Below are 19,356 nucleotides of genomic sequence, written 5' to 3' on the forward strand. Positions count from 1 at the left end.
AAATTAAGGTGTGCACAAGCATTTGTATTGTACGTGTAATATGTAGAACACAGCAGAATCTGAAAACCGCGTTTGTTTTAAAGAAATAAAAGATCCTACATCTCATTAAAGAGCATTAATTAGAACTAAACAAGGGTAGGCTATATGACACTAGATTAAGAGTAAAGATGATACAAATAAAATAATTGCCCATTGCTTTTATTCACTTAGCCTACTTTACTTTCCGATGCAATCTCAGTCTTAGACCAGTCTAAATAAACTGTTTTAAAGATCACAGTTTATTGTAAAGTTGAAATAAGTTTAATTTCTAGTAAAACCGGCATCTGTCCATTATTTTCTGACAGCCATGCAGAGAGACTGGCAGGGAGAGGTGGGAATTTATATGACGTCGCCCTCTTAATGTAGATACAATGGCTGGATTGTGTTTAAATCCCACTGAGATCTGATCACAATGCATCTTCCACTACTTCTGGACCAGGACATGCCGATCAAATAACATTCTGATTAAAAGCGTTTTTACACTCGTCTTTTCAATGTGTATGTGGACAACATCTGGATACAGGTTGCATGTTAATGACAAGAGTAAAATATTGTTTGTTTTTTATTTTTCTACCACCTCATAAAAAAATTAATAAAAAAAAAAAAAAACTGCAATCTGCGGCTCTGCAGGTTACCTCCGGCAACCTTTTCAAAATAGCCCAATTGTGTGGGAAAACCCAACCCCTTGCAATACTGTCTTTTGTGCTGTGCACAAAAAATAAGTCATACAGGTTTGGAATGACATGTAGGTAAAAAAAATCAAAATAAGAAGAATAAATGAAAAAAAGAAAAGTAGTAAAAAAGTAGCACAATCTAGTTTTGTGTGAAACATTTGTGTGATTTTTTTTTTCTATGTGCATTTTATTTGCTTTTGTGGGTCATAATTAACATCAGTCAAATGGTTTTTGTTTTAATTTTCCGTAATTTTTTGTGTAAATAAATAAATGATCGGATGAGTCGTCCTCCAGTTGTCAAGCTCTCTCTACAGATGGCCATTAGCCTATTGAGCAGCTGCTCCCTCTGCTCCATAGAGACCTTCTCCTCACATCTCCCATACACCTCCACACCTGAGCTCTCACACACCTGAAGTATGACAATAGCTCCCCTATAATAAACCATTCATTTCATTCACACTCTGAATACAGGCACTTGGGTTTCCAGAGAGGCTTTCACCATACCAATAAGTCATAATGTAAGGAAAGCACAAAGCCTTTCCATCACCCTGATGTTTTCTTTTTTAAATGTTCTAAGAGTCACACAGTGGTTGATCATCCAATTTAAGCCAGGACTTTGAGTCATCCTTTGATTCTATGAAATAGCATGATGGTGTATGAGAGCTGCATGCTGATCAGCTTAGTGTCACAGCAGTTTTATGTCCTCATAACCCGCAGATTTAGGCTAGATGAGAAAGTAGTGTAAAACAAAGTGATCTTATGAGTATCCATGCGTATTTTAACGTAACGTGTGGTTCTACCACTTGAGTATTTACTTACGTTTTCATATGTATAAGCGTTTATGAAACTTATTATGTATAGCAACATTTTGGTTTTATTAATGAATATTACAATTGTGGCATTAGTATTTTGATTCTATTGTTTTAAATTGTCATATCAATGACATTGTTTTCAGTCTCATTTATTAAATGCAGTTTTCTCATCTGCTTTATGTGAAATGATAACATTTTGCTCTGTTCTGTGGCTTTTGCTGGAAAACTCTTAAAAGATTACATCATTTTAAACAAGGCTACACTTTAAACCCTTATACAAAGCATTTCTGTAATTCATTAGCCATTGTACTTTATGTTATGTAACTGTTTTTTTGTTTTTTTGTCATGGAACAAAATAGTTTTCTTAGTAAGGTCCTATGCTGGGACTGACAATAGAATCATAATATACTTCGCCAAAATGCAATACATTACAAAAGTAATACATTGTATTTTTTTGCTGTAGTCCACATCTTTAGAATCCATAAGTTTTAACTCAAGGACCCAAACTCAAGACTTTTATCTCCAATTCACAGCAGTGACCTCAAATGTCAAATCTCACACTCATTACAAATTCAAAAATTGTCCCCCAGGAAGCTTTACAACACGTCTCACTGCAGTGATGGCTTTCACCTGCTTTGTCACGGCATGAGTTGATATGCGTTTGAATGCGATATGTGTGCCTTAGTAGGGGATTTCTGGTAAACACTGTTGATATTTGAAATCACCAAGACAAACACACCCCTACCCAAAAGGATCACACCCCTATCTTGATACCTCCACCCCTCCAACCCATTCACGTACAAGTTACACAACACAGGCAACAACTATGGCGCGAATCTGCTGGGCTTGCCACCTTGAGGGTATAATCTCATCAATAAGTGAAAGCAATTTGTGTTATGATGATAATTCAGGTCAAATGGCTAATTGTTATTTAGCTCCCCTACTTGCATCCCCAAAAAAACTCCCTACATAACATGATAGTCCAAGTAACTAATATAATATATTACAAATGTGACAAGATTATGGGGTTATAACGATCACTAAAAGAGGAACTAAAAGAAAAAAATCAAATAATAGGAGTATGTTTTGTCACTTTTCTGACACACGGTGGGAGAGAGGAGGTTTAGATGTTCCAGGCTTATCAGAATAATAATAATATGCTAATTATTAAACAAATGAATATGACACGAGTATATTCAAGCAAAAGATTGAATCTAAGTTCTGTGAAACATAGCAAAAGTTACTTGCTTATTGAGAAGAAGTAAAGCACCTCTGAGTCCTTAAGGCCTTCCCGCTCATTATGGTCTCTCCGAGAGTGCTGGGAAGCTTTTTCTCTTTTGTTGTTGTTGTTGTTTCTTAACAAGGCATGATTATTAATTTTTAAAGAGTGTTGACATGATAATTTCCAGCATTTATCTGTTTTGGGCCTGTCAGCCGTCCAGGCTTTATAATTTATAAAAAGATTAAAAAAAAATGTTTTCCTAATAACTTTTTAGTAAAGAAGAATCACTATTCCCATACTGCAGCCAGGACAAAACAAACATATTTGGATATTTTTTTGAGTGTATATATATATATATATATATGTATGTATGTATGTATGTATGTATGTATGTATGTATGTATGTATGTATGTATGTATATATATATATATATATATATATATATATATATATATATATATATATATATATATATATATATATATGTATATATGTATGTATGTATGTATGTATGTATGTGTATATATATATATGCATGCACGGCAGTCCTGTGGGCGAAAATGCCTTGTTGATGCTAGAGGTCAGAGGAGAATGGGCCGACTGATTGTTGATGGAAGAGCAACTTTGACTGAAATAACCACTCGTTACAAGTGAGGTATGCAGCAAAGCATTTGAGAAGCCACAACATGCACAACCTTGAGGCGGATGGGCTACAAAAGCAGAAGACCCCACTGGGTACCACTCATCTCCACTACAAATAGGAAAAAGAGGCTACAATTTGAACAAGCTCACCAAAATTGGACAGTTGAAGACTGGAAAAATGTTGCCTGGTCTGATGTGTCTCGATTTCTGTTGAGACTTTCAGTTGGTAAAGGCAGATTTTGTCATAACAGAATGAGAACATGCGGATCCATCATGCCTTGTTACCACTGTGCAGGCTGGTGGTGGTGGTGTAATGGTGTGGGGGATGTTTTCTTGGCACACTTTAGGCCCATTAGTGCCAATTGGGCATTGTTTAAATGCCACAGCCTACCTGAGCATTGTTTATGACCATGTCCATCCCTTTATGGCCAACATTTCTAAAGAATGCTTTCAGCACCTTGTTGAATCACTGCCATGTAGAATTAAGGCAGTTTTGAAGGCGATAGGGGGTCAAACACAGTATTAGTATGGTGTTAATCCTTTAGGTGAGTGTATATTATGAGTCATAACCAAACTTATCAGCATTTGAGAATTTTAATTTAGAAACCGTTTACACAAGAACTGTTATTTTGAAAACCACCTGCAGGTTGCATGACTGGATGCGTCAAACCTAGAGCCTTAATTAAATATATATATATTTTTTGTGCCTGTTATTTTAGAGATAAAGCAAGATGACAGACAAGCAACTAAAAAGAGAATGTCTTTCTCAGAAGGCAGGGGGGCACACTTTATATGTTTTCCTACACCATTGGCCTTTGCCTACTGTGAGGATTGCCGTCCCTTTGAGACATCATCAGCATGGAACTAGCACCAGCCAGAATGCAAATCTCCCCCTCCTTTCTGTAATTATTGGGTTATTGGCTGGCTAACACAATGAGAGAATGTTGGTCAGTGTGAAGTTGATGCAAAGTTTTAGAACTCTGCTCTTCAAGGAACAGAACATAAATTATCGGCTTGTCGGTTCCGTGTACGTGCTGCGTCTGGAAGGAAAGACCTCCACTAGGCCTGATGGTGACCACTCAATGCCAGTCCAATTTCTAATTCTGTAAAGCCTCAAGTCCCCACAGAGCCTCACATTCAAAAAAATCAAACCTGCTGTGCGGCTGATATAGTTTTCCAGGTCCTCGGCATGATGCATTACTGTGTCAATTAGCTTCTGGAAAGCTTTCCAAGCAGCCTCACCATCACATGGTGTGGAGTCATGCTGAAGGACTATAACAAAACCTTGTCTATTCTATATATTTCTTTCTCCTTCCCTATTATCTTTTCTTCCCTTTCCTTTCCTTTCCTTACCTTCTCTACTCTTTTTGTAACGGCCTAGTCTGTGCTTCATAGTTGACACATTTTTTTCAGATACCTCAAAAAGCTCTGCGATACGATTATGACACGATTAGATTCAGGGACATATCTATCAGTATGTCGATTTTGTGATATTTTGTGCTTATTTTACACAACCAGTTCACAACTGCAATCAAATATATATATATATATACACACACACACACACACACACACACAGAGTGACACAAAGCACAATGATGCGCTTGAAGCAGGACAGAGTCACAGTTTCTCCTATTAATGTTTATTAAGCATTTACCTTTAGCTTTTAAAATGTTCAGTTACTGTGTGTGTCAAGAACAATTCATGGTGCTCTATTCTACTTTTATGCAAAACCATAGACATTTATAAACTGAAGCACAAAAGTAAGTAAAAGAAGACTCAATTCAGTGGCCTATTTGTGCGGTGTTTGAGATGAGTGCGCGCTGCCTTTTGCAAGGCTTTAAACGCGAGCAAATGATAAACTTTCGTGAAGATTTAGCACTGGCCCGAGCGTCTTTCACAAGCTCTGAAAGGTAATTTAAATGAGAATGAACGTGTTGGTGATAACGCATAGAAGACATTGTGTGAAAATGTGGTGGTAAAACAAATGTGTCACTTAAATATATAAATAGCCTTTGATTTTTAACATCGATACTTCTTATCGTTACATTAGATCGATTTATTCTGTTATCATTTACTCACCCTTATTCTATCTACCATTTTACCTACTTTATTGGCCACTGTTTTTTAAAACTGCCATTGCCAGTTATTAAATATAAATAGTAATTGGCCCTCAGTGTCAGAGACGCAAATGTAAACTCACAGCCATTTTAATCTGCTGGGGGAAAAAATGTATTCACTGAGAATGAAAGAAGTGCTTGAAAATGCTGCTTAATCAGACTTTTTGGGATGCTTGTTACTTTTATAGAATAACACCATAGAATTAATTTACAGTTAACCATAATAATTACCATCATATTAAGTTATAGTATTGGTTTTGCAGACTAGCTAATGCTGAATTATGTGGAATTGTTTTGAAAACTTGTTACATAGTTCGAAACATTTGCCAATTGTGAAACATTGATGCATATTATATGCTTTATAAGCCTTAGTTTTAAGTACTCACAGTTATAGTTACAGTGTTTTTTTGTGAACGGATGTACCATCGTTTGTCACACTTTTGTTCTTATAGGTAATTCATTCCTTTCGATAAAGTGAAAATCTTGTACATTGATATTTGCATTGTTGTGTTTTAAAGAAAGTGAAACTCTCGTGGTGCAATGTCTTACGGATGACAAAACAGATGTTGCTCACTGAAGCTTTTATTCAGGGTTACAGAGAACGGCGTAGATCAAAACAATAACAAAAGCAACGTTTTCTACATGCTCTCTTCCGTACCCAAAAATAGTCCAACACATTATCCCCATAAATTCAGAAGCAAAGGAACAACAGCGAAACACACCTTTTCACAGCTTTAATGTGGCGCTATAGTATATTTATTCAGTGCGTATCAAATGGTTTGTAACGTCAAAGCATCAGTGACACATTGTAAAAGCATTGTTACTCACAAAACATACGTAATTGTCAGATCCAGTGTAGTCGGCACTGCATCATCTTTTATTTTCAGTCCATCTGAAAAGTCTTTGCACAACGGTGTCTTGTTTATAAGTGAATCTGCAAGTAAAAAACAAAGCCAACAAAAGAATGGTTTCTTACTGCCGTGATCTGAAACTTCATTAAAAATAAAGTTCATCCACACTTTCTTCTTGTGTTTTTCCACAAATGTGCACTGCAAAACGTCAAAGGGATCTCTATCATCCTGTTTGCATGTCTTGTATTTATGTCATACTGTGTCACAATCCGAAACGAGCCATTTTCTGAGCTTGGTTTTTTTCTTGAGTTCTGAAACTTACAGGATATATTTATTGTACAATAACCCTTTTATGTGTCTCAAGATTTGATCTCTCAATTTATGACCCCTTTAGTCAGCCTCAAGCATTAAGTATAGGTTTTTCCTTCAAATTTTAAACAGTTATTGCTTCCATTAAAAATGAATGAATAATTCGGTCAGAGTATTTGAAATGCATTACAAAAATCTGAGATTTAACTCTGTTCGGTAAAAGAAGTCATTTTCACAGGTAATGACACCAGGCATGCCAAAGATGACCAACTGCAAAGCTTTGGTCTAAAAATATTCTAAATGAGCTAACAAAGTGTTATAATTATCCCTCCCTTTTTTTCTGGATTGGCTGTTTGACCATAAATCCCTATCTTTAATAGTTCTTGTTATCTGTTTCTTCACAGTTTTTTTTGGAATAGATTTGAAATTCTTATCTTAATTCGTATTTGTCTGTTCTACTGCTGAACCGTTTATCTTGTCACGATTTGTGTCGCCCTGCAGAACTGAAGCATGAGATTCTGGTGTGGAGGCAGACAGCCCATCGTATTAACCCTGCCAGCCGAGAGGAGACTGCCGTCAAGTGTCTTCTCATGCAGAAGGTCCTCAATCTGGAAAGCCTTCTGCGCAAGCAGCTCAAGACCTTCCAGAGGTGCTACACTCATGCTCAATCCATTCTTTTCATTGACTGTCTGGTTAAAATAAAAACAGTCTGTCTACACCATGCAGGGTGTTTAAAATCAGGGATGTATTTTGAATATAATTTTTTTTTAGTTCTTGTTAGTTCTTGTTTTTTGCACTTTTTTCCACTTCTGTTGTCTAAATGGTGGAAACTAATTGAACAAAACAAATTAAGCTTCACTTATATTCAAGATCAGGGCTTGATGCTAACACCTGCCAAATGCAGGTGGATTTTATCAGAAGTGTGTAAAGGCCCCGATATACTTCAAGCGAAAACGAAGAATGAACGGATGTGACATCATTTCAAACAAAATCAGGCCAAAACGACCTTCGTTTAGAGTTTGCTTTGCGAGTTAGAAACAGCTTGCCAAAACGAACTTTCCGGAAAAGTTTGCTACAGCTGGTAAACACCTTTGTACTGACATTGATCCATGGCGTAATTGGTGGTGTTATATTATTATTGGTGTTACAGGGCTTGAATTTCACTATGAGATAATTTGACTCATTCCCAGAGATTTTGTTCTTTTTCACTGCTTTATGGCCCTCATTTATCAAAAGTGCGTACACCAAATTTCCAGCGTACACCTTGCGTACACCCAACCCCACGGTGACTTTGAGATTTATCAATATGGACGTTGGCGTACGGCACGCTCAAATCCTACGCCAGCTCAGGAGGTGGTGTACGCACGTTTTGAGTTAGTGTGAAAATGCGCAGAAAAACAATTCCTAACACCACAAAACGCACTGACAAAGATATGCTAATGATATATTATGACCCACTGTAAAAAAACAACAACAACATAGTAATTATAAACTTCAGTGCTTATTTTTGTGCAACATGGACTTCAATGTTTAATTTGTGTGACTTTACCAAAGCATTTGAGGCATGTATTCCTCCAGTTACGAGCCTGTGCGTTTTACCTGACGTTTCAGGGTTAGGCCCGGCAGCTGCGCACGGACTGGGACTGAAAATAATTCAGACTGACAAAATAATAAAAATGACATTCTTCTTCTTTTAAATAATAATAATAAAATAAATAATAACGACATTCTTCTTTTTAATAACAATAAGTGTCATTAATAATAAAAATCATAATAATAATAATAAAAAGATTCTTACAAATTGTCATGCAATTATTAATGTGAATGAATGGTAGGCTATACTCCACATCACATCATCATCACTATCGTACACCCCAATACTTGTGCCGTGATACGAAATTAAATGCTAATTGTTTCAAAACATGTTCTGTAAAATAATGCATTGTGATAGGTCATTTCTCATCCAAACAGCTATTTAAACTGCTGGAGTGCGCTTCTCAACCCCCACACTATTAACAATAAGCTTCTCGTAATTTAGGTCCATATTTAGTTTTTGTGGGTGCCTTTAATCCCACTCTTTAAACTCCCAAATAAAACAATTTCACTTTTTGCCACTTCCCTGATGATGGTCTTGATGGGCGCGTCTCAATCATCTTACTAGTCCACTATTCAGGGCACTGATCAGGGAGTCAGCCCATTGACTTATGTCCTGTGCCCTGACTACTGGACTAGTGAGATGATTGAAACGCGCCCGATCTCCACGTCGGAGAAGTTTCGCTTCTTTGCCGTCTTCTGTGTGTCCATGGCGTGAAATGAGGGCATGGGGGAGGCGGAGTCTTGAATATATAGGGGCGTGTTATTGAGGTGTATTTATGAGGTGCGCACAGCTTCATAAATCAGGCGGTGAGAGGAGTGTAAGCATAATTTTACGCCAACATATACGCCCGTTTCTAGATTGATAAATGAGAGCCATTGTGCTTAAATACTCTAAATGAGTATTTGTGTCATCACAGTCAGTTATGCTTTAAAGGGGGGGTGAAACACTCAGTTTCAGTCAGTGTCATGTCAATCTTGAGTACCTATAGAGTAGCATTGCATCCTGCATATCTCCGAAAAGTCTTTATTTTTTTTATAATATATAAGAAAGATGCGCTGTTCCGAGTCTTTCCGAAAAAAGCCGAGCGGGTGGGGGCGTGTCGTGTGAGTGGAGCTAAATAATGACGTGTGCAGCAGCGCGCTGCAGTGAGGAAAGTGAGTCGCTCTGTGAGCAAAGTGATTCGCTCTGTGAGGAAAGTGATTCGCTCAGTGAGGAAAGTGATTCGCCCGCCGCGTGATGGGCCTTTCACACCGAACGCGGAATGCGCTGCGCTTGCCGCGGGGTTCAGCGCAGCCCTTCAGATGCGCTTCACTGGCCAGCGCAAAGTAGGCGGAGTTTTCAAAACTTTTTGCGAGATGCCTATTTCTATTCATTCAATCAGCAGCAAATATGTATCTGTCCCGTGCTAAAAAGCGAGCGATTAAGCGATAGCAATAACCCTTCTAGTAAGAAGAAGAAGAGAGAGAGCAGCAAGGAAGAAGAGGTGTATATATACACACACACACAGTGTGAAAACAAGGCATATAAATAAGACATATATCAATATATCATTATCATTATTATGTATATGCCTTGTTTGCACATTGTTTGTGTGTAGGCCTATATGTGTGTATTATATTATAATAATATTATTGTACTGACACGCACAGTACAAGATGTTCATCCATTTTGATTTCCGTGCTCGTTTCTTTCGATGTACCGTTTCTATTGGCCGCGCGGGTAATCGTCACAGAGCGCAGCGGCAAAAGTTAAAATATTTTGAACTTTGACCGCGGCATGAGCGCAAGCTCGTCAAGGGTGCGCTCCGCTGCGCGTGCGCTTTGGTCGGCGCAGCAACAAACCGTCCTTGCGCGGCGCAAGCCATTGAAATGAATGGATTTCTTAGCGCAGCGGCGCCGTTGCCGCGTTCGGTGTGAAAGGCCCATGAGGAAAGTGATTCGCTCTGTGAGGAAAGTGATTCGCCCGCCGCGTGAGGAAAGTGAGTCGCTCTGTGAGGAAAGGGATTCGCTCTGTGAGGAAAGTAATTCGCTCAGTGAGGAAAGTGATTCGCCCGCCGCGTGAGGAAAGTGAGTCGCTCGGTGAGGAAAGTGATTCGCCCGCCGCGTGAGGAAAGTGATTCGCTCAGTGAGGAAAGTGATTCGCCTGCCGCGTGAGGAAAGTGATTCGCCCGTCGCGTGAGGAAAGTGCTAATACAGATCGACCGCCGGCCTATCAGTGGGTAAGTCAGTAGCTACTGGTTATATCACCTGTTTAGCATCCTACAAGCCAGCGCTTTGATGGGCGTAGCCTCTAGCCTGTTGCTTTCGCTCTCTCCCTCGCTCTCTCTCACGCGCTTCCGGTAGAATTGTCCGTAAGGCCCATACAAGGAAATTCCGCCCCCACTAACGTCAATGGGAACGCATGATCTCAAAAAACTTGCCGAAACTTATGACTAACCGGAAGTAGTATTTTTGACAAAGAAATACTCCCATCAAACGTCCACCTTAACTTTTGAAACTTTGTCTATGTTTAGTATGGGATTCCAAGTCTTTAACAGTGTAAAAAGATCAGTATGCATGAAACAGCATTTCACCCCCCCTTTAAGTGACTGTAAACCGAGAGAAAGAAAACGCATGTGTGTGAGTGTGTCAAGTCTTAAAAGCAGCCTAATATACCTGCTGCCAAATTATGAGATAAAAACAAAAATATCTATATGGCAATTTTTTCCCATGGTATTGATGTGGAAAATGCTAGTAACTTCAATAACCTCAGTGGCTCGTGAGCAAAAAAGTTAATGTTAAGTCCTGCTCAAGACGAATTCTCAAAGTCTCAAGCCTTAAAATCTATAGCCATTTTGATAAGGTACTAAGATAAATGTCTTAGTATCAGATGACTTGAAAAAACTTTATCAGGTGCAAAATATATCCATTCCCACTGCATGGCACCTGTTGTGTGCAGAAGCCCATGATGATTGATAATTAACCTGTAGAAAAGTAAGTAATTGTTCTCGATTGCATAAGCCCTCTGAAGTTCTTGTAGAGAGCTGATTTTTGAATAATGCAGAATCATTTTGATCTCAACAGTACCTTGGTTTTTTTGTATTGTTAATTATAAATGCTTTTTTTAACTAAATAATTTCGATTAGCTCTGCTTGTGATTATGCGGAGCTCGTGGTTTGCTTTGATGACAGATAGAATGATCACAGAAGCCATTACAGCCTCATACTGAGTGGAAAAGGTTCATGGTGACCACATGAAATCACCTCTCTAACTCATTTACAGGTGTCCATGGTGGCTGAAAGAATGTGTTAACACACTCTATTCTGTTCTATTCCTTTATTCTCACAGGCAAATATCACAGGAAGATAAAAACTGGGAGCACAATATTCAAGAACTGCAAAAAAAGGTAAAACAAAGCTGCGTTAAGATGGCTGTGATTGATTAAGTGTTGTACCTCTCTGCTAACCCTGCCTTATCTTTCCCGATGTTATCTTATTCCAGCGGGGTCGGCGTTCACTAAAAAAAAGATTTTTACTGCTTGTTCAAATTGCTTAATTAAAATGAGCGAAAGCAACACAATTGCAAAACATTTTGTCCAAACTTAATTTGATTCTGTTCAATCCACTTAAAAACAAGCCAAATTGAAGCCAAAATTAATCCATTTGTGTTGTGTTGCATGAATGCTTTGTGTTGCATTAACTGAAACTGGGCGGGGGGTAAAAGTGTTTTGTTTTTTAAATGTATTTTTGAGCAAAATGAGAGGGTGAGACTTGATTGTGTTTAATAGAGTTTAATATTAAATTATGTTGGAATTATTAGAATTTTTTTGTGAGTTACCATTGTGGAGAAGAGTGGAGCATTTGCTTAGACTGTGGACTAATACAATAATGTCATTACGGCTTTGTTGAAAGAGCTATTAACGCTTAGCATTTAAGATGCTAATGTGTGCTATTGCTAGCTAGAAGTTTGTCAACTAGCTACTGCAGTATTATAATTCAGTTGTGTAACATTAAAGTATATTAAATTGAAGTGGATGAATGAATATATAAAATTGAATGTCTAAATCATGACAGGGAGTCATACAAAATTCACTTTGAAACTACTTAATTGAGTCATTTAAAATGTATTCATTCCATGATGCTGAAGATACATGAACACATTATGTTTGTTTAATGCAATTGATTCATGTGAGAATTGGTTCATGTGGGTACACAGTAAAATAATGTCTTTTGAAATATCAGTTGAAATTTGATGGTTTTATATTTGCTTGGTAATAATAAGCATAATAAGTATTAGTCACGTCTTGTCTCTAAAACATGTCTTTCATGGTCTTTTACAGCACAGAATAACTGACAAAATCCTCCTGGTCAAGTGCCTGACTGTCCTTGGGGTGGTCATCTTTATGTTCTTCCTGAACTCCTTTGTTCCTGCCATACATCTGGATCTGGGTAAGAGAGAGATAAACAAGGACGCAAATAATCAGGCTTCATCCGTTTCTATTGCTGAACTGGCCCCGCTGTTTACATGCCCCACTATCTAATTATGAGGGCTTGTTTCCTCTCTGTTTGAGCAGAGGAAATTGAATCACAAAAATACTTTGCTATTTTAGAAATGTTCAAATGATGTCCTAATTCCACTACCACAGAGGACACATTTCATTTTATATGCATTATATTAGGGTTCATAGAATACAAATAGAGAAACAAATGTTATTCTAATAAAGCTGGCCACATCCTCCCATGATCTAATTGGTGCGTGTATAAATCTGTCAATGTGTTGATGTGGTAATTGTTTGCAGCTGGGCTTTAAATGTAGAAAGAGTCACAAACACAAAGCCATAACAATGGAGTAGAGTGAAATTAAATAAAACATCTAGTATTACTCGCCCCAAAATTAGTCTTTTGTTTCTGTTTGAATTTTTTTCTTCCCGCCACACAGCTTTCCTTTTTGCTTTAGCTTTGTCTAACTGGTTTGTGGACATGTTTATTACACTGTGAATGAGATGTCAATTACTAATGGAAATGAGATTGAGAACTTCACCTAACATTATTAGTGAGAACGAGTTGGTCAATCAGAAAATGCCAGCCACACAGCTCGCTTAGGATGCTATAGTGTTCGGGTCTGATTGTGTATCGATAATCCATTCTGATTTGTGGACAGTTTGATCTTGTGGAGGGATGACACATGAATATGATTTTCAAAATGAGCATCTCTTCATACATACAAATTTTGTTTAGTTTTTTTCCTTTCCTCAGCTGTGTACATAATTAATTGGCAATGATCGCAAAAATAATCACTGTACATTACCATTTTCCAACAACAGTCTGGTTCTGCTTTCAAATTCTCCTCAGTTCCTCGTTCTGATCAAAACCAGGGCCGGCCAGCATGGGCTGCAAATGACTGTCATTAGACTTTCATTAGGTTGACACATCACCACTCCGTTTGACCTTTGATATTGATTATTTAATCATGGGCGAGGATACAGTGCGCCTGCTGGAGGGCAATGGAGCACACAGGATGCACTGTGCTAACAGGGCTCCACACGACTTTCCAACGAAAAGCACATTCATGACAATTAAGTGATTCTTAAGCCCCAAGACCATCCATTTCCCAGAAAAATTATGTAATTACATTTTGATTATTCTATAATTGACTAGTGAGCATTAGCACATTTCTATGAAGAACATTAGCAGTAACAGTGCATCTGTGGATTTAACTCACCCAAAGAGTGTTCAGAAGGAAAAAAAGACTGGAAGGTCACTTAGGTCCATGAAATTTTTTTTTAAAGGATTTTTAAAGGGGTTATAAACTGCATTGTTTTTTGTTTAATAATGTTTGCCAAGGTGCATTTATGTTTTTTACATAAAAAATGGGCATCATTTAGAATAAAAGAAGATTTTCCTACTCTGATTTGAACGCTTTGTTTGAAGGGTCTGCTGTGAGACTTCAGTGTAAATGCCCACTGCGGTGATTGGCTAACGTCTTGTTTATGAAATAGCTACATGTTACTCTCTTGAAAACTTTTAGCATGTTTTTACTATTAAAGCTCTCAAAGTTAACTAATCATGAAAAGTGTTGTTAATGGCATTTATATAGAACTGTGGCATTATATTTAGTATATAGAACTGTGGTATTATATTCAGATTGCTGTATGACAGGTTGCAGTGATGAGCATTGTAGCTAATCACAGCCATTTTAAGTGCTTGAATGGAGAAAACATTTCATTGAAATTCGATTTCTGCATGCTATGGGAGTTTTAGTGCAAGTCCAGAACCCAGTCACTGATAAGCTTATGCTTTTTGATCAACAGATCCAGCGATTGCAAAGGGAACGTTTTTTAATAGTTTTTTACTCACTTTTTTTTAAATGTAATTTAATCACATTTTAAATAACAGATTATTTTCATCCTACTAAGAGAAATAACATGAAGTTGACCATTTAGTCACTGGTTTGATTTACTGACTTATAGACAAAGAACACCTGACTGTACATGAATCATTACATATCAGAAATTACTGGACACAGATCCGGCATTAGAATTAACACGGTTACTTACATGTTGCTGTGGCAATAATGTCGAGTCCATATCAGAAAAGTCTGTTTGCAAAGCCTTCACCAAAATTGCTAACTGATTTTCCAAAGAATCCACAGTGAAATGTACCGCATACAAATCAATAATGCTCAACTGAGACTATCACATTTTGACACTTAAATAACCACATTCCTAGTTCGAGTGTTCGTGCTTGCGGTTGCCAGATTTCAGTCCTTTACATCACCCAATCAGAGCTTTTCTAATAAAAGAACACTTACTCTATCCAGTGTTTTGCTTAAACATGTGCAATCTGCCAACCATGTGCACAAGAGCTCTCTCTCGTGCATGTGGATGATCTGAAAACACCAATAAACAAGTAAGCTTCATTTTAGAAATCTCCACTTGAGATTTTCTCTCTTTAAAGTCTCATTATCAGTCCGTCTGTCTTCTGTCATGACTCATGAGCCACTTGTGCTGTATGCGGCTGTTTTTGCTAAATAACTGCACTTGTGTGAGCTACTGAAATGAGCCAATAAGAGCAGAGCTCAACATTATTATTCATGACCCTTCCAAATAAGGCAAAAACAGACCATTTCATTCTAGGGACAATTTCTATCGGTTGGACCAGTAAAAACATATCTGGATGCAGATATCAGAGCACAATGTAAAATATTGTTTCAACTCATTCTAGGGAACCTTTAAAGATGCACTATTGAACTTTGACCTCTCTCATCAACATTGATTTTTGTTCATTGTTAACCAAAAACTCTTCTGTGCTGTCAAGCATTATTCATTTATTTAAGTTTGAGAAAATTTTATCTGGAGCACATGCATATTAAATGTTACTATCTCAGCTTTTGATATAGTCATTTATTTATAAATAACTAAATTAAGACATAAGACATCATTTATCTCCCGGGTAGCAAAAAAGCTGTACCACCAAATAATGAATGTGGAAACAGAGTAAGATTAATCAAAGTAGAAAACACGCAACAGCTCATTTCTTCCTGGAACATCCTGAGCGAGAGACAGGGTTCTTTATAAAAAGGTGCTTGTAGAAACACATTTGTTTTAAAAAGAAGAACATGATGAGGTGGTGTTTGTGTCTCACTCAACGGGCCGGAATACCTGTTGTTTTGGGTATGATGAATGAGCCTCCAAGGTTTCTCAGGAAAGTTTTTTTAATTGCAGAGCCTTCTCTCTCTGTCTCGCTCTTTTTTTCTGCTCTGTTTGTGCTGTGCACTGCTGAAGGCCCCCAATTCCTCCTCCATCTTCAGTTGGATGCCGTGGGGGAACACTGAAGCAGAAAGCAAATCAAAAGTTACTTTTTTTGGACTTGTGTTGTGACAAAATCGTCCCAGTGCCAGTGTGGAAGAAGTCTGGGATTCATTTCACACCACGCATGAGCTACAGTGCTTGTGTGTGTGTGTGTGTGTGTGTGTGTGTGTGTGTGTGTGTGTGTGTGTGTGCCATCCAAATCAGTGAATATAATATACTCTTCAAGAAAAGATGCCTGTATCTACAAAAAAAGTGTTTAAAGTTGATGATCTGTCTGTCTGTCTGTCTGTCTGTCTGTCTGTCTGTCTGTCTGTCTGTCTGTCTATCTGTCTGTCTGTCAGTGGTGGTGAATTATGATTTATGTGTTGTTCTTTTCTCTGTGGAAAGGTAGCCAACTGATGTGAAACTTTTTAATGAAATGCTTCATGTTGTGTTTGACCCCAAATTATGTTTAATGCCTCAAAAATGACTTTAAATTTAAATATCGGGTGGATTCTTATTCTCTTCTTATCTTATGAGAACCTGAACAAACTTTTTAATCACAGTCTCAAAGAGATTAAAGCTTCGTGAATTTCTTTCTTCTGGGTTTTCATTATATGAAAGGATATTCAAAGACCCAGATAGGAAATTGGAGCTTAATTTTGGGAATTACGATTATTTTAAAATATACAAAATACCTTTCAGGGAATCATCCAAACATGAGGGACATAACGGATATTTGAATAGTGCATGTCATTTACATCACTGAGGGTCAGACTCAGACAACTTTGTATTACTTAACTGTTATGTATAAAAATTGCAAAACAATCTACATAAAAAATTAATTATTAGTAGGCTTGGAGGGAACACTTAGAATAATGGTCCGTCATTATTAGGCAACTATGTAGGAATTAGTGCAGGACTAATGAGTAGTACTACATTAACACTTCAGCTACTACTGTTAGCTAATATAGATACAAGCTTAACTAATCAGTAATTATATTAAATTTAGGAGATTTAAAGATTCCAAAATAAAAGTAATAAAGACAATTGCTCACATCTCAGACACATTAATGATTATTAATTGTTTAATAATTCTTTATAATTTGTCATAGTACCTAATAGTTCTTAGTGATGCCAATCTCCTCCAGTAATTATTGATTACCTTTAAGCAGAGGTGGACAAAGTACACAACTTCATTACTTGAGTAAAATAAAAGCACTACTGGTCAAATATTACTCCGTTACAAGTGAAAGTTGTAAAAACAGATTTTTACTTAAGTAAAAGTACAGAAGTTTGTTTTCAAAAGTACTTAAGTATCAAAAGTAAATTATTTTTTTTGTGTCAATGCATTATTTTATTATTGTTGAATTGTTGTATAAACGTACACTACGCCATTGTTTCAGCCAGTCAGTGATGCTCCATACGACATACTAGCATACGACTAACTTAAACCTATTTCAATACTTGTATAAAAGTTACAAATCCCTTTACAAAGCTGCTATCACTTTAAGGCCGAATGCACGGATCCAATACACTGATACACATCTGATATTTCCCAACTGTTTACCTTCATTTAAGACATAATCAACTTTGTTTATGTGAATAATATCCCTTTACACAGTGGAACGATCTTCCGTCCTCCATACGCACGACAGAATCACTCGCTTCATTCAAAAGACAGGTAAAAACTCATCTCTTCCATGAGCACTTAATCTTACATTAAAAAAAACCCTCTTTCCTCCTCTATTTCTCCTTTCTTCTTCCCTTTTCTGGTTTTTGCTACTCTGAGCGGTATACAAATCTTGGTATTTGGGGCACTTTTTGTGTTTCTTTGCCTCTTCTTGACGGATCGCTTCCTGTTCTCCTGAGTTGTAAGTCGCTTTGGATAAAAGCGTCTGCTAAATGCATAAATGTAAATGTAAATGTGAATAGTCGCCAAAAATTTGACATCCCTTTATAAATCAGTGTTCAAAAAATGCTGGGAAATCATTGAACTTCAAGTGACCCTACAAGAGTGATTCCTGAAAGGCTTTCTGCAAAAACACAAACACCTTTTAAAGAAGAAATAAATCATCCACTGAATTTCAGATCTGCTACAGAAACGACTTTCGACTTTAAGGACCTTGATAGAAATGTAGTGGAGTAAAAAGTATGTCTTGTCTTTTAAATGTAGTGAAGTTAAAGTCATAAGTTTCGAGAGAAAAAATAATACTCAAGTAAAGTACAGATACTCAAAAAGTGTACTTAAGTACGGTACTCAAGTAAATTTACTTAGTTACTGTCCACCTCTGCCTTCAAGGAACAATCTTAGTCCTAAATTCGATATTACTTACTGATTAGTTAAGCTTGTATCTATATTAGTTAATAGTAGTAGCCAAAGTGTCAATGTAGCACCACTCATTAGTCCTGCATTACTTCCTGCATAGTTAACTATTAATGACGGACCATTATTCTAAAGTGTTACTGACTTGGGGATTCTCATAACTAATTACATAACATTCCGCTGTTCCGAACAACCTTTCCTTTTATGATATTTACCTCGTTTAAATCAAACCATCTTTACTTATACATTCTCCACCACAGTCACAGTACATCCATGTCCTCTCATTGACTGCATCTAAATCCTTCTCTGTCTTCTTCTTTTCTTTTTCTTCCTGTCTTTGGCTCTTCCTCTGTTCGTCCTTCTCATCTCTTATTAAATGATTTCCCACGGGCAATCTCGAGTGCTCACCTGTTTAATCAAATTTTGCTTGAATTGGAAGCATACTGTCGCCCCCTCCGCTATGATTTATAGCGTATCGGTTTGTTGCAGCATTTACTGACCAGTCTAATCCCAAAAGCATGTGTGCATGCATGTGGTGTTTTGTGCTAAATGTGGGAAGCTTGAATAATAACTGGTCGACCATTGTCCAGCTTTTCTTCCTTTTCTTTTTTAATGGAGGCACTTCATTCACTGACAACGCTGGCTGGAGTTCAAAGCTTCTGGCTGGCTATCAGGAAATAGTCTTTGTGGTGGAAGTGGGGTCTTTAGATAATTGCTCAGTGAGTCACTATCCTGTTTTGAGTGGTGTGGGTTAGATTTTTGACATGACTATGACTATTTCTGGTGTCAAAATATAGTGAGAATGTTTTTTCATGAATGTTAAGTTTATGCAGAAAATTTAAATGCAAGAGAAGTTTCCCAACTCTTCACTTTTGAAGGAACATTCTTGAACACAATTATTCTTACCGGGCTTAAATTTAAGGAGCACTGGTACAAAATGTTATGGATGCCCCCACTTTGCTGGGACCAAGAAGTGGATTTTGCTTAAGTTGGCGA

General features: G+C 37.3%; 1 protein-coding gene across 2 annotated transcripts in view; it reads left to right on the forward strand.

Annotated features, from left to right (window-relative positions):
- oca2 (oculocutaneous albinism II) overlaps nt 1–19,356 on the forward strand; it is a 118,629-nt gene that overhangs the window by 58,364 nt on the left and 40,909 nt on the right. For both annotated transcript variants that reach the window (XM_067458455.1, XM_067458454.1), the window contains 3 exons: nt 7,172–7,319; nt 11,594–11,651; nt 12,585–12,693. In XM_067458455.1, the coding sequence (XP_067314556.1) occupies nt 7,172–7,319; nt 11,594–11,651; nt 12,585–12,693 (315 nt within the window). The remainder of the gene's footprint in view (nt 1–7,171; nt 7,320–11,593; nt 11,652–12,584; nt 12,694–19,356) is intronic.

This window comes from Pseudorasbora parva, chromosome 12 (assembly GCF_024679245.1).
Source record: "Pseudorasbora parva isolate DD20220531a chromosome 12, ASM2467924v1, whole genome shotgun sequence".
Taxonomy (NCBI): domain Eukaryota; kingdom Metazoa; phylum Chordata; class Actinopteri; order Cypriniformes; family Gobionidae; genus Pseudorasbora; species Pseudorasbora parva.